The sequence below is a fragment of the Desmodus rotundus genome, chromosome 3 (assembly GCF_022682495.2).
Source record: "Desmodus rotundus isolate HL8 chromosome 3, HLdesRot8A.1, whole genome shotgun sequence".
In the NCBI taxonomy this organism is placed as follows: domain Eukaryota; kingdom Metazoa; phylum Chordata; class Mammalia; order Chiroptera; family Phyllostomidae; genus Desmodus; species Desmodus rotundus.
Genome location: NC_071389.1, coordinates 180649634 through 180664974, shown reverse-complemented (window position 1 = coordinate 180664974; position 15341 = coordinate 180649634). Strand labels below are relative to the sequence as shown.

The following is a 15341-nucleotide window of genomic DNA, read 5'->3' as shown; positions in this document are numbered from 1 at the left end:
CAGTCAATGTTTTCTTCCCTCTCTCAAAAAGTAAAATCTTAAAAAACCTCCAACTCCCATGAGCTTAAAAAACAGACCGAAGTATGTGTACCCACACACCACTGGTGTGAAGAATGTCTATTCTCACTTGGCTATTCCCTGCCGAAGTCTCCAGATGCTATGTGTCCAGCAAGGACACAGTAAGAGAACCAGGCCTTTCTCACCACAGTCCAGCCATTAGGTGGGCTGCACACGGGCTTCGTACCTCACCCAGTGCACACCATTTAATCTGGGACTTGAGGGGGAGAGCAGGTGACACAGGCTCGGTGGCACAGGCTCAGTGCCCACCACCTGGGTTGAGACCCTGGTTCTGCCACTCAAGACTTAGGGCAGGTTCTAACTTCCTAGGCCTTGCCTTGTACCTGATGACTGAAATGGAGAGGAAATGGTGTACACCTCAGGATTGTGTAGCTGCCACCACAAAGTGCTTCAAACTGACACAAAGTATTCAATAAATACTCTCCAGTTTCATTCTCTAAAGATTCCATTCACTGCCTGCACAGCCACGCCCAGGCAGTTAAGCTGAGGTCTCCATCAGATCTCCCCAGTCTCTCCAAGGTTCGCAAGTTCAGACATCTTTTTCAGCCTGCTGGTCTCAGTGTACGACAGACACGGAGGAGGCACATCTTCAGCTGACACTTGAAGAAACGGAGACCCTGAGCACACACACCCAAGTAGCTTCGCCTTTTTCTGTGTTCCTCAGCGGTGACTGGGAGACAAGCTTCTGATTTCCCTCCATGATGCTGCACCCAGTCAGAGCCAGAAGCCACCTAGACCAAGGCATTGAGGCCCCTTTGGTGCATGGCATTTCCCCGAGGGAGGGGGTCACAGCCAATCCTTACTGTCCACAGGCAGGTGACCAAAGCACTTAGACAACGGAGGGAGGACACAGCACCCTGCCCGGTCCTGCCTCCTCCACCTGCAGCACGGAGGGGCCTCTCCCGCTCTCCGGCTGCCCGTGCTGCACAAGCCAGTTAGCACCAGTTCAGAATCAGACAGGAGCTGGCTCTAGGCCACAGAGGGGCAAGGATAATGTGACAATCACATCCCTCATTCAATGGAGAGGTTACGGGGCCACGAGCTCACTGGCAGCACTTTAAAGACGGGGAGTAGCAGACACCCACGCATGAAGGCAGGAGAGCCCCAGCTGGGAAGAGCAGGCCAAGCCTCGCTCCAGACACCCTAGAACTCTGGAGAGGCCAAGGGAGGAAGCCCGAGGGAGGAGCAGCCCTGTCCCCAGTGGCCAGGTTTGGTACAGCAGGACAAATGAAGCTCCCCTTCTGCAAACTCCCGCTCTGCCGAGGTGAGAGGTACGGTTCCCACCAGGGTGGGACCAGAGCGGGGGCCCTATCTCATGGAGCTATCAGAGGAGACATCGCGATCGCGATCGGAGTCTTCAGTCTCGCTCGGTGGCGGTGGCGGCGGCGGGTCGCTAAGCGGGACCGCAGTGAAAGCAGGAGACTTTCTAGAAAAAAACACCAGTTGTCACCTTGGGAAAGACAGGAGTCCTGATGAGGCGGGCATTCCTCTTCCTTGGCCTTGCTCTCTGGTGGGCAGGTGCATGACTTCTCAGGCAAGGGCAGGAGGACCATGGGGTGAGGGCAGTGCTGGCTGAAGGAGTGGGGAGGGGAGAAGGAAACCTCCCCCTCCCCACACCAATGGGGAGACGACCCCACCTTTATCTCAAGGCCTTTGGGAAGCTCAAAGTTCAGAAACATCTGAAGTCTCTGAAGACGCCAGCTGAGCCCAAGCGCACTGACTGGAGGGCCCAGCTTTACGTACATTTGAAGTACTTCTGTGACTTTTTTTTAAATTTACTTTTTGTTGCAGTGTTGCTTTCCTGGTCAAATGCACAAATGGTGGCTCTGACTTTAGATAAAAATCTGCCCCCACACCCCTTCTGTTTCTTGTCAGTTTTTAGCTGCCTCTAACCAGAGGAACCACCAGGGTTGGTGGCATTGGGGGGTACAAGCTGCCCAGCCACTAATGCACATCCAGCTAGGCCACACATACCAGGTGATGTCCAATGAGAGCCCCACATGCAGATGTGACTAAGTCACTGCAGGGCGTCTCCAGGGCTTGCTGGCCAAGGGGCTCTGGTCCACCACATGCGCTCTTGGAGGAAACAGGGAGGAAGGTGTGTAGTGCCCTACACTCCGGGGAGGTGCTTACCGGTCCCCAGACTGGGTGATGAGCCGGCGGCAGGTCTCCATCTGCACGTCCAGCCCCCGCTTCATGCTGCACATCTCCATGTATTCGTGCAGGTGCCGGTTCATGTCGTTCTTGGCCGTGGCCAGCTCCAACTGTGGCAAGAACAGGGCTGGGCGGTCAACTCAGCAGGGACCCTGCTCCCAACTCCCAGGAGGAAAACACCCCTAGAGCACCACTGGGCAGGGGGCCCAGGCAGCATGGCTAACAGCTCAGATTTAAAAATAAATCAGAATAAGGCAGAAGGCACTTGATATCCTAGCATTCCTTCTGGCTTTCCTGGCAATCTTTGCCTGGAACGGTATCACAGAGGAATGCAAATGTATCTGCCACAGGCGTGCATTCTTTCAACAGACTGGGAGAGCATCCAGGAGAGAAATACTCAGGGGGGCAGGAGGGAGAGGACAGCGTCCCGGAGCAGAGGCACTGTCTGCGCAGGTACCGCCCAGGGTTCCTGCTCAGCTGGCTCATTCCCCACACCCCCAACAACACGGCACCCAGTCTGCGTCCCTCCCAAGAGCAGAAACTCCTGCAGATGCTGGCCACAGGCCTTGTTCACAGGCACGTGAGCATGCCAGGCACCTGGATGGGAAATGGATTGTTAACTTTGTGAGGTATCTACAAGACTCTCGGCATAAAGCAGGACACCTGTCTGCACTGTTGAAAGGGGCTCAATTCTCTTACCATCCATTTTACCCTTTTTACTTCACTTTCTCCCTTGGAAGCCATTTCAGAGACTAACGGAAAGACCTCTTGCCATACTGAATGTCCTACTGGTTATAAGATGTGTCCCAATTTGGCACTGTTACATGTGAAAAAATGCGGGCCTCAGAGTCAGGGAAATAGGGTCTCCCTCCCAGAGCCCACTTCTGTGGGAAAGGCTTTGAGGCAGAGCTCAGAGGTGGTGCAGAGGCGGTAAAAATCTGGGCCAGAGACAATCTGCTGCCTCCCTTTGTTTTGGGTACAAAGGACAGGGGCCAGAAGTGAAGGCAGAATGAAACCCGCTTGGAAGTGATGTGCTTGAATGCCTGAGAGCAAAGAGAAAGGGCAGGAAACGAGGCCTTTCTGAACTGGGCAGAGGAAACCACCCGTAACTAATCTGAACTGGACAGACAGAAGATGGGAACTTGGAGAAAGAAGTGGGTCACAGGGCAGGCAAAAGAAATATAGTCAGGACAGTGACATGTGGGAGAGAGGGTAGCCTGGGTGAGAGCAGCTGGAGCAGCAGCCTTGGTTCCAGAGCTGGGATTCCCGCTGCGGTCCCACGGCAGAGAGCCAGAGGAGCAAGACGTGCTGCCTGTTCAGTCTAGGAAGGGAACGTGACGCCCCCTGTGCCCCAATTTCTCTACCTCGGGAGAGTCAGGGTGGAGGGGGCTGGTTCTGGAGCCTATCACTCTGCAGGACAAGGAAGAACATACCCTAGCACAAAATACAGGGGTGAGGCACTGAGACCAAGAAATATGGCCCAAAGGAAAGAACAGATCAACGCTCCAGAAGAAAACCCTGGCTGGTGTGGCTCAGTGGATTGAGCACCAGCCTGAGAACCAAAGGGTCACTGATTCGATTCCCAGTCTAGGGCACATGCCTGGGTGGCGGCCAGGTCCCCAATAGGGGGCATGCGAGAGGCAACCACACATTGATGTTTCTCTCCCTCTCTTCCTCCCTCTAAAAATAAATAAATAAAATCTTTAAAAAATAAAATAATAATATTTTTAAAAAATATAAAAAACTCCAGAAAAAGAGCTAAGTGACAAGGAGATAGACAACCTATCCGATGCAGAGTTCAAAACACCAGTAATCAGGATGCTCACAGAACTGATAGAGTACAGTTACAAAATGAAGGAAGAAATGAAGGCTATACAAAGTGAAATGAAGGAAAATACACAGGGAACCAACAATGACAGGAAGGAAACCAGGTCTCAAATCAACAGTTTGGAGCAGAAAGAAGAAATAAACATTCACCCAGAAAAGAATGAAGAAACAAGAATTCAAAAAAATGAGGAGAGGCTGAGGAACCTCCAGGACAACTTTAAACACTCCAACCTCTGAATCATAGGGGTGCCAGAAGGAGAAGAAGAAGAGCAAGAAATTGAAAACTTATTTGAACAGATAAAGGAAAACTTCCCCAATCTGGTGAAGGAAATAGACTTCCAGGAAGCTCAGAAAGTCCCAAAGAAACTGGATCCAAGAAGAAACACACCAAGACACATCCTAATTAAGTTACCCAAGATTAAAGATAAGGAGAGAATCTTAAAAGCAGCAAGAGAAAAGGAGACAGTTACCTACAAAGGAGTTCCCACAAGACTGTCAGGTGATTTCTCAAAAGACACCTTGCAGGCAAGAAGGGGCTGGAAAGAAGTATTTGAAGTCATGAAAGGCAAGGACCTACATCCAAGATTGCTCTATCCAGCAAAGCTTTCATTTAGAATGGAAGGCAGATAAAGTGCTTCCCAGATAAGGTCAAGTTAAAGGAGTTCATCATCACTAAGCCCTTATTATATGAAACGTTAAAGGGACTTATCTAAGAAAAAGAAGAAGATAAAAAATATGAACAGTAAAATGACAAACTCACAACTATCAACAACTAAACCTAAAAAACAAAAACTAAGCTAACAACTGTAACAGGAAGAGAATCACAGAAATGGAGATCACATGGAGGGGAGAGGAGGAGGAGAATGGGTGAAAAAGGCGCAGGGAACAAGAAGCATAAATGGTAGGTACAAAATAGACAGGGAGAGGTTAAGAATAGTGTAAGAAATGGAGAAGCCAAAGAATTTACATGTACGACCCATGGACATGAACTAAGGGGAGGGTGGAATGGAGGAGGGTTGGGTCGGGGGCAGGGGTGCAGGGCAAAGGAGGATAAAGGGGAGAAAAATATTGGGACAACTGTAATAGCATAATCAATAAAATATACTTTTTAAAAAATGGAAGCAAGCTCCTCTGCTTCCCGTTGCCTAATATCTCAAATAAAAAAATAAATAAATACAGGGGTAGGCAAAAGTAGGTTTACAGTGTGTTATAATAAAACAACTAGTAAGTAATAATACAAGAATAAACCCTGCTCCATGTTCTCACGGCTATAAACCTACTTTTGTCCACCCCCATACATTCCATCGCCAGTATACGTTCTATCCCAGTGGAGGGCTAGGATGGTCACCAGTGGTCTCTACATGTGTGCATGTCCCCCCGACTCCACACAATTCGAGCAGAGACGAGCACACATTATAATGGACACGGCCACAGCCGCCTGCACTGAAGCCCCAGACTCACTGGGTGAGCGGGGTTGGGGTGGGGGTTGAGGCTGGGAATGTAGAGAGAGAGGAAAAGAGGTGGGGAGCAAGAATTCTTTCCCACCCTCCACCCTGGGCCTTGGCTTGACCATCCAGTAATAGGACATGGTCCTTGCCTCCATCTCAGTGACCTTGAGAGACCAAAAGGCACAAAGATAAAAGGACCTCGGGTGGCCCAGATGGATCACCAGGAGCAACAGAGCTACCAAAGCCACCGCGTCAGCTCTCCTAACATCCTCTCAGTGTCATTCTACTGGGACAGACGAGGGATCGGATGACTTACAAACATCTTAAAAAGCATGTTTCCATTTAGGACTTTATTTTCACATCATGTTTTATTTACTTTTTTATAATTGTATCATTTTGTAAATTTGTATTGATTTTTAGAAACAGAGAAAGGGAGAAACACCAATTTGTTGTCTTACTTATTTACACATTCATTGGTTGTTTCTTTTTTTAATATATAATCTTTATTATATTTTACCCATTACCATTTAGCCCCCCTTCCCTGGTGATTTCTTTTATGTGCCTCTACTGGGGATCAAACCCACAACCTTGGCCTATGGGGACGATGCTCTACCCAACTGAGCTGCCCAGCCAGGGCTCACATCATGTTTTAAACTAAGCCCCTCTTGTCCCAGGGAAGAACCAGGCAGAGATGCAGCCCCAGATCACTTCTCCGAGGCCCCTCCTTGGTTGAAGGTACAGTGAAAACATCAAACCTTAAATTCACCATTCGAAAGAGGGAGGGGAGTCAGGTCAGGAGGGAAGGAGGGAGAGGAGAGAGAAAGCAGTGAGACAGGTGTACATGGGAAAGAGATCAGTTCTAGTTCTCCCTTCCCAGCTCCTCAGCTAGTAGCATAAATCTGCCTGTGCCTGTAAAACTTGGCATTTGTCTGCCTGGGCAAAAACCAAAAGCAGGTTTTGCTTAGATGAGCAGAAGCGTTTGACATGGGGGAGCAGCAAGAGCATCAACATGCCACGAGGACTTGGAGAGCGGCTGAGAATGTCGGAACTCTGCCTCTCATCCCCAAGTCAGGGTGCTCAGGAAAGGGCCCCCCACACACAGGGCAGGAGGGCTCACAGGGACCACCTCCAACCCCTCCCACTCCCCGCCTCCGCAGTTCCCTCCAACCAGGGTGCCACGAATCCTTCCTGAAGGCCCTAACAGCCTACAGTTGAAGTCGAAGCACCAGCACCACTTGCCATCTCTAGAATGTTCCTCAAGACTAAGGGCTAAGAATAGAAATTCTGCCCTGAGTGGTGTGGCTCAGTGGGTTGGGCATTGTCCTGCAAACCGAAAGGTCACTGGTTCGATTCCAGTCAGGGCACATGCCTGGGTTTTGGGCCAGGTCCCCAGTTGGGGGCACGTAAGAGTCAACCAACAGGTGTTTCACTCGCACATCAATGTTCAAAGGCTGAGCTGAAGAAGCAATAAAGTTCAAGTCCACCTCTGAGTGGCCTTGCTGTAGCACCGACAATAGTGAGGATAACAACAACTACTCCTCTCAGATGGTACGCTTATGCTCACTATGAGACAGACACTGCCCTGAGCTCCATGGGCGCTATTTCATTTCATCTTCAAACAACTCTGTGAGGGAGGTATTAAGACTCCCATTTCCAGGCTCAGAAAGAATAAGAAGCATGTTACAAGTCAGAGTAGTAATGAAGTGACGGAGCTGAGAAGTAGACCCACATCTGTCTGCCTCCCTCCAGAGCCTGAGATCTTAAGAACCCACCAGAGGTACAACTGCTGGGCGACCACTCCTCCCCATCAAGGGAAGGGGGGCTCTGGTGTCTAGGGTCCATCTGCAGGATGGGACTACTCCACCTACGGCCCCCACTGGGAACCATGCTCCTCAGTTTCCACTCATGCTTACCTCTATCTGGTCGATGGTTTCCTGATATTCTTTCTCCCGGGTTTTGAACAGGGACTCGGTATCTTTAATCACCTTCTCCAAACTGTCTTCCTGCTGCTGGAGTAGAAAGAGAAACAAGGATTGGGGGAGGGGGCCAAGGAAGGAATGGGATGGGGACATTCCACAGGGCCAAGGAGGGGGAGAGAGAGACAGAAAGTTGTATTAAAGGAAATCAAAGAAAGAAAAGAAAAGGGACAAAGAAGAAGGGGAGAAGCAGGTAAAGGATGATGGCCACAGAGGGAAAACATAGCAGGGAGGGGAAGGAGGCAGCGAGGAAGAGGAGGGGAAGGGCAGTGAGCTGGAGAGGTAGAACTGGGGCCCTGAGGCCGGGAGGGGCAGTTACCTCTCCCTGGGCCTCTGCAGCTGCCATGGCATAGCCTGAGAAATCCTCCCAAAGCAGCAGGGTCTCCTCAGTCTCCTCCCAAGTCAGGCTGTCACAGTCGTCCTCAAAATCATATTCCCTCCTAGAGACAGGGAGCCCGGGTGTCAAGGAGGGTGGGGCCTACCTCCTGACGGAGGGACTGGTGGGAGGTGGGAGCTCCGGCCTCTGGGGGGCTGCTAGGCATGGGCCTGCGGGACTCACAGCTGGTTGAGCATACGCTGCATCTCCTCGTTGATGCTGAGGGCTGTGCTCTCCTCCTCATCCCCATCGGGCTGGCGGGGCCCGTCACTCTCCGACAGGGAGGTGTCCTCCTCGATGGCAGCCTTGCGCTCCCGCTTCCGCCCCCCCATGGATGGGACCTTAATGGGAGACAAGTGCAGAGACTACAGAGACGAGGCCGGGTGCATGAGGAGAAAGGGCGGCGGGCAGTGGGCCGGGAGGGAGGAGAAGCAGGAACCAGCAGAAGGGTGGAGCGGGCAGAGAGAGAAGACACGGTTACAATGACAGGAACAGAATACTGGAGTTACCAAGGAACAGGCAGACAGACTCAGATGGGGAGAGGCTGCAGACTGAGAGGGAAAACAGGAAGAAACACAGAAAACAAAGCCTTGAGAGGAGGGGAGCAATGGCCTGCTGCGACCACCACGTGAAGATGTACACAATGGCTAACGAAGATTTTTTTTTCTAAAGAAGGTCTTTCTAGTGAAATGACTGAACAAAAAAGAAAGTTTCAGGTTGCAAGGAGGGCACGGTGTTCACAAAGGAGAGCCTGAGTCACACACCCAGGTCTGGGAAGCCAGAAGGAGAAGGGACAGGAAGAAGTGAAGCAGAAAGGAAAAGAGAGGAAAATAGGGGGAAACAGCAAGGAAACTAGAAAGGGGGAGAAATCTGCACTGAAAAGCCCAGCAGGTCAGAACCGATGGCCAAGGCCTGGGTAGTTTAGAAACGGGCACTGGGACATTAATAAGCGTGCGTGAGAGCAAACTAACCAGTTTCTTCTGTGGAGAAAGCCAGAGAAGTTGAGAGGAAGAGAGAGGAGAGGAAGCAGACAGAGGAGAGAGGGAGGGGAGAGATGGGTTAGAGACAGCTTCCAAAACTTCTCTTCAGAGGCTCCTCCTGGCCCCCCAGCTAGTCCCACTGAGGGCCCCTGGGTGCCAAATGAGTCCCCCGAGAAGAAGGATGGGGTCTGGCTCCAGGCCAGTGATGACAGAAGGTTCTGCGCCTGCCCCAACCCTCCTGAGGCACTTGGGCAGCGGGAGATGTGGGCTGGGGGCCAGGCCAAGGCCCGCCCTCTCCCCTCACCTGGAACATCTGGATCATGTCCTCGCAGTTGCGCTGCTGAGCCACATCGCAGAGTTTGGCGGTGATGTCGATGCGGCGGCAGATGTCCATGTCTACCTTCATGGCTTTCTCCTGGATCTTCGTGTCTAGCTCTGTCAGGTTCTGTCCAGGGAACATGGGGAGCAGTGAGGAGGCACCCCGCACTCCACACAAGGGTCCACAGGCCCTGACAAGGTCCTCCTCACCCTTCTGGTCACCGTTGCTTCCCCCATGAAGCTGTCGCCAACTCCTCCAAGCAGATGTGTCCCTCCCGGGTGCCCGCCCCACAGCACCCCGCTCATACTCCGGGCTGCTCACGCAACCGGCTCCCTGGCCAGGTGGGGAGCCCCTGCAGGGCGTGGCCCAGTGCTTCTGACATGCAGGGTGCCTCTTGGAACTTACGTTCCCGGAGAGAGAGAGAGACTACTGGGAGTTACAAGAATGGAGAGCGTCATGCAGCAAGGACAATAGCTAACACTTATTTAGCACTAAGTATGTGCCAGCACATCCTCAGTACGTTACGATCTTCATAATCATCCTGCAAAGTACACGGCTTCACTATTTCATTTCCCAGGAGCACATGGGGGCAGAGTGGTTAAGGAATCCACCCAAGGCCACACCGCTGGGAGGGGCAGGGCTGGGACCTGTGTTCTTCACTGACTGCTGAACAAGGCCTAGTGAGGATGGAGGTATGCTGCCTCTCCCATGCAAGGGACCTGTCTTCCTTCTTTTTCTCCTGAACTAGGGGGTGGCAAAGGAAAAAAAAAAAAACGGAAGCAGAGCCAAAGAGGGGGAGGGGTGGTAGACAGGAAATCAACAGGCCACACCTAGCAAGGCCTGCTCTGCCTGGTCTTGGGCAGTGCCTGCGTGTAAGCCCGCGGGAGAAGAGTGTGAGGGGTGCATTGGCTGCACTCACGTTGCTCATTAGCCCTTTGAAGACCACTAGCTCAGCTTTCAACTGCTCCACCTTCATCGCCAGCTCCTCTTGGCAGGCATCAGCCTCCTGGGCTTCCTACAGCCAAGCAGAAAACCCTGATATTAGTGGCTCTGCCAGTGTGAGAGGAAGACAAGACAAGGAGGGACAAGGAGCTGGCTCCAGGGCTGAAAGGTGACAGGGAGAACTGAGGGAAGCCCAGGCAGTGGGGCGCCCTCACCTCCTGGAGCTCATTCACTCGCTCTTGCAGCTGCACCCGTACCGTGTACTCCTCTTCCCACCTGGCAGACACGGAAGAATGGAAAGAGCATAGGTGCAGAGTCCTTCCCTGCCTCTAATGCTCCCTGTTCCCCACCTGTCTGGCTCAGGCCTCAGCTCCTGGGTCTGGCTCCCTGCACAGGGAGGAGCTGAGGATAGGAATGTCTGGCCAGCTGCAGCTGTCGGGTGGCTCCATGCTTCCTGGCCAGTGCTGAGCTCACCAGCTGCCTTCCCGGAACCTCCAGGCCTCAACCAGCAATTATATTTAAGAGGACTGCAGCTGCTCCGGTCCTTTACAGTGCCCATCCAGTTCAGGCCCCGGCCCCAGCAGCTGCCTGGCTGGCCTCGTCCCCCATGTCCTGCCCACACCAGACCACCCGGCCCAGTCCCCCACCTTCAGTGGCATAGATCCGGTCTCCCGCCTGCTGCCTGCACCAGAGCAGAGCTCCTCTAGCCTGCCACCCTGCCTCGTGTGGTGCCATTTAACCCTGTAAAAGCAGCTGCAAGACACATACTGCATCAAAAGAGTTGCTCAAGAGCTGGGAGGAGACACTCAAAGTCAACCCTCACAAGCTCCAGAAACTGCCTACCCAGAGCCCCCACAAAGTGAGCCAGAGAGAGGTGAGGGTGACAGTGGAAAGCAGGATCCTGGGACTACTAAGCACCCAAACCCAGGAGGAAAGGGAAACCAGAGTATGAAAAAGTATCTCGCGAATTGGGGGATGAGAACCGCAGGTGGCATCTCCTGGGATGTAGAATTCAGAGACCAAGACCACAAATAGGCTAACAAACACTCTGGGCCACAGGCGGGGTCTCTGACCCAGGGCTCAGCTTCTCACAGGGTACTCCATGGCATGCCAGGGCATGGTGTGGTACATCATGGAGATGGAAGGCTAGTGGGGCAGGGGTGTGCAATACCGCACCCTACTACCAGGCTGGCTGGAACAGCGAAACTTCTCAAATCCCACTCATACAGCCTATCACTTTTTGCTACATTCTGGAAAGGCTTCTTCCAGTCTGAGAAAGGAGGGGAACTGCACCAAGAAAGAAACTTCAGTATCAGAAAGGTGGTTAGGAAGTAGCAAAGAGGACAGCAAGAAAATGAAAACCCAAGGGAACAGATTCTGTAGACTCAGGATTCAATCCTTCCTTCCCTTTCCATCACCTTTTTTTCCATCTCGCCCCCGCACCTTTCCCTGGCTATCCCTCCAGTCTCCTCTCTCCTGGCTCTCCTGTTCCTCACTCACATCCGCACTGCAGTAGTCCTAAGAATAACTCTACTACATCACCAAGGCTGCCCCTCCCAGCTGGGCAGCGAGGAGGCAGCCAGCCCAGCCACCACCCCGACGGCTCATCATGCAGCCCAGTGGCAAGCCTTCCTGGCTCCCTGCCCACCCCTCCCTGCTGCCCCATGTCCTTCTCCTTTTCTCTGGCCTTCCCATTCAGACAATCAGGGCCAGTGACAGGCCCTAGTGGCATCAAGTTATATATTTTCTTATGCAAGATCATTATCTTTCCAGGCCTTGTTTTCTTCATCTACAATGTGAAGGCTTGAGATGTGGTACCTTCATGTCCCTGGAGCCCATGGGTCCCTAGAGGAAGAAGGCAAGACTGAAAGGGGACAATAACCCTGGACACAATGTATCAGGAAGGGTAGGAAGCATTGTTTGACAATACACCCAACAAATTCAGGTAGAAACTTAAGGAAGAAAGTTACATCAGGATTAAGACTAATAAAATCTTACAGGGTAAAAAAAATACAAAAAGAAATCATCTGGAAGCTCACTAGAATTCTGTTTGTACTCTAGTCAGACTTTTCCACAAATAGGTTCATTTTGACCTCCGTTCAAATCTGGTCTCATTTAGGAGTTTCTCTGAACATGTAGGGTTTTAGCAATTTCTCTGTATTCTACATTTACCACACACCTACCTCTCTTCCAAATAAACTGTATCCTTGAGTGAAGTGAGGAAGCAGAAGCCCTTCCTATGTGGGAAAAACTGAGGCCACCAGGAAAGAGAAACACCCAAGGTCACACAAGGAAGGGGAACAGAAAGCAGAACCCAGGAGGCCTCAGCTCCTTCCCAGTTCAGTGCTCAGGCTGGGCCTAGGCCTTCCAGGCTGCAGACAGGAGCTGGAGTGCTGCTATAAAGGGAACAGAATGAGGGCAGGCGATCTGGGGTGGAAGGATGAGTGACTGCCAGTGTCACGTACTATCCAACCCTAGCTACGGGGCCCTCTGCACGGCAGTGTGCTGCAGCGGGATGAGCTCATCAGTCCCCAAGGAATAACTCTTTGCTGCCCTGGACAGCTGAGCCAAGGACAAACACTCTTTCAGTTAAAAAAAAAAAGGCCCCCAAAACAGCAGTTGTTCCTGTGGTTATGGATGTATTCCAGAACTGTCCATGTTCCACTGCTAACTGTGCAAATTAACTCTGACTGGGGGTGGGGCTAGGTGGCATCTGAATGATGATTTCAGGATAACCAAGATTCCCAAAGACACTCATAACATGGACTACGCCTAAGGAAGCCGACATGACGACAGAACGTAACCTCAGAAAACCTGCTGATCCGTGATCTGTTAGACTCTGGCAGGTTACAGATACCTGAAGGTCACCCCAGATGCCGCAGTAACTTCCCAAAACATTCAGCCAATCCCCACCAGACAAATCTCAGCTACACTGAGCTGCAAGGGTAATTCCCAGGCCTGCCCACAAGGGGTCAGAGTAGCTAATTAAGAGGTTAAACCTGAGGGCCCCTAAGCCAAAGCCTTCCGCTGACCTGCCATCTTCCTTTTGGACCATGACATCCCGCACAGAGCCTACAGGGTGCTGGCTGCGCCCTGCTCGTGTCCTAACAGCCTGCTGACCAACCCTATAAGACATCCGCTTGGTCTGCAGCCAGCGCACCAGCACTGCGTCCCTTCACTGGCCCTTCTGTGCTGCCCTGCCAGGTGCCCCACAAAAATCCAAATCTGCATCCTCAGCATGCACTGAGCCTGTCCCCCAGCTGCCTCCTACTCCCAGGGTGTGTCCACATTCCCAGCTTTCTCCTACTGGGCTCCCCTGTTGGCTCCCATCACAAGGCCTCTGCCCTTGGCTCTTTGCACCTTCATATATTCCCCCTCTCACTGGCCCTACAATAAATGCCAGGCCCTTCCCCATTCCCTAGGGAATTCCCTTTACTCTTTCTTTTCCCATGGTTTCGACCTACTCCAAGCAACACCCTGCGGTCCCAAGAGCCCCTCATTGGAAACTAGAGTGGATACACAGCTTCCATCCACATTGCTTTGGAAAGCTCTAAGCAGTGGCAGAATCAACACCCCACAGTGCCTCCCTCTCTCACCACTCCCTTCTAATTTCACTTAAGATTCCCCAGTTAAAGCTGCACGTCTGCCTTTTACTTCTGATCAGCAGGTGGAGCTTACAATACAAAAACTGCCCGAGGGCTGAGACAGGTGGAGATAAGCGGCAGTCCAGATTGCTCAGACCCTTGCCCCTTTCACACCTCACAAAACCCAGCTACACTTTTATCCAAACACTGAGCCTACATGAGACAGAAAGACAAGCCAGAGGAAAGCTATGAATTGCCCACAGTATTCCACTGCCAGTCTCCTTCCCGTCACGGGTCTGACTTCTGCATTTTCTGTAGATTCCGTCTTGCAGGATCCAATTCCATTATTGCACTTTCGAGCTCCTTCTTACACAGCGAGAACTTTATTTCTCCCTGATTCTTGGGCCCCAGCTGCCCTCCTCTCCACACCTCATCATGGCCCTGAGTGTGGCGGGTCACTGAGCCATGTTCCCACCTGCCCGGTCCCTATCCCTACCTCCTCTTGTATTCGTCCCGCTCACGCTTCACCTTGGCCAGCACATTGTAGAGAGCCCGGATCTCGGGGGTGATGGTGTCGATCTGGACGCCCACCCCGTCAGGGTGTACCCACGACAGGCCAGGCCCCTGCACCAGCATGGGCTCCAGTCCCGGCCCGAGCCGGCGGGCGTGAGAGAAGGACCAGATGGTGCCGGGCATGAAGCGGGGCGACGAGGAGAAGGCGGCGGAGGTGGAGGAGAAGGCGGCGGATGTGGAGGTAGAGGGCGAGGAGTGGCAAGCAGCGGAGGGCGCGAGGGGGCCGGCCGGCGAGCGCGCGGGCGAGCCCAGCACGCGTGCCGATGGGGTGCAGACGGCGGCCGGCCGGGCGCCCAGCGGCAGCCCCAGGGGCCGGATTGGGCTGATGAAGCCGGTCTGCACAGCCTGGTCGCGGCGAGCCAGGCCCCGCCGGCCCTGCTTACCCTCCTCCAGCGCCTGCTGTAGCTGCTTCTCCAGCAGCCTGTTACGGCGCTCCAGCTCGTGCACCTTGGCCAGGAAGCAGCGGAAGCGGAGGTTTAGGGTCTTGAGCACGTTGATGTTGGAGCCCAAGTCATTGCGGAGGGCCATGGCGGCCGGGGGCGCCGGGGCCGGCCCAGGTGGCGAGCAAGCGGGACCGGAAGGGGTGAGCGGAGACGACACCACGTCCCCTGCCCCAGCGAAGTGGTCACCTCCCAGAGGGTCCCCCAGCGGCCCAGCAAGGCCCTGCTGCTCCTGCTGTAAGAGGAAGAGGTTGGGGCCGAATAACGGATTCATGGCTGCGCCTTCTGCTGGGAGATGGAGACCGATGCAGGAGCATGGATGCAGGGCGGACGAGAAGAACCAATGAAGCGCTCGGGGGACGCGGGAGAACCAATCAAACAGCTCGACAAAACGGGCAGAGGTCAGGGGGGCGGAGGAGGGCAGAGAGAAAGCCAATGAATGGCTCAATTTGAGGCTGCCAACTGGACTTTTCCGGGTCTGGGGCAGAACCCCGAGCTGAGTGGAGCCTCAGTCAGCTCTTCTGAGTAGGTCGGACCCCAGCCTGTGCCCAGAATCCAGTCAGGGTGGCAGAAAGCTCAGGTTCTCCAGTACACCACGAGTTCCGGTGGTGCGTAGCCCATCTTCCCTACACACACTTATTGCC

The 15341-nt window shown here is 53.1% G+C and overlaps 1 protein-coding gene across 3 annotated transcripts; it reads right to left on the bottom strand.

Annotated features, from left to right (window-relative positions):
• Positions 1-36: 36 nt before the first annotated feature.
• On the bottom strand, positions 37-15012 carry IFFO1 (intermediate filament family orphan 1). 3 transcript variants are annotated; one of them, XM_053921885.2, is made up of 9 exons: positions 14181-15012; positions 10316-10376; positions 10078-10173; positions 9144-9284; positions 8043-8200; positions 7803-7923; positions 7421-7516; positions 2212-2342; positions 37-1500 (listed from the first exon to the last, which is right to left on the bottom strand). In XM_053921885.2, exons 1-9 carry the CDS (start codon positions 14969-14971, stop codon positions 1392-1394), a joined length of 1704 nt encoding a protein of 567 aa, XP_053777860.1. In that variant the 5' UTR covers positions 14972-15012; the 3' UTR covers positions 37-1391. The 3 variants fall into 3 exon arrangements, with proteins under 3 accessions (XP_053777860.1, XP_053777859.1, XP_053777858.1); XM_053921884.2 differs by having other exon boundaries at positions 38-1504; positions 7421-7513; XM_053921883.2 differs by having other exon boundaries at positions 40-1504.
• Between the last annotated feature and the right edge of the window lie 329 nt (positions 15013-15341).

What these genes read in the sequence shown, in the direction of transcription:
- IFFO1 (XM_053921883.2), bottom strand. Translation starts at nt 14,971, where the DNA reads ATGAATCCGTTATTCGGCCCCAACCTCTTCCTCTTACAGCAGGAGCAG. An exon ending in CAGCGTATGCTCAACCAGCT is followed by an intron (nt 7,924 to 8,042) that starts GTGAGTCCCGCA and finishes CCCTGTCTCTAG; the next exon opens with GAGGGAATATGATTTTGAGG. An exon ending in CTGCAGAGGCCCAGGGAGAG is followed by an intron (nt 7,517 to 7,802) that starts GTAACTGCCCCT and finishes TTTCTACTCCAG; the next exon opens with CAGCAGGAAGACAGTTTGGA.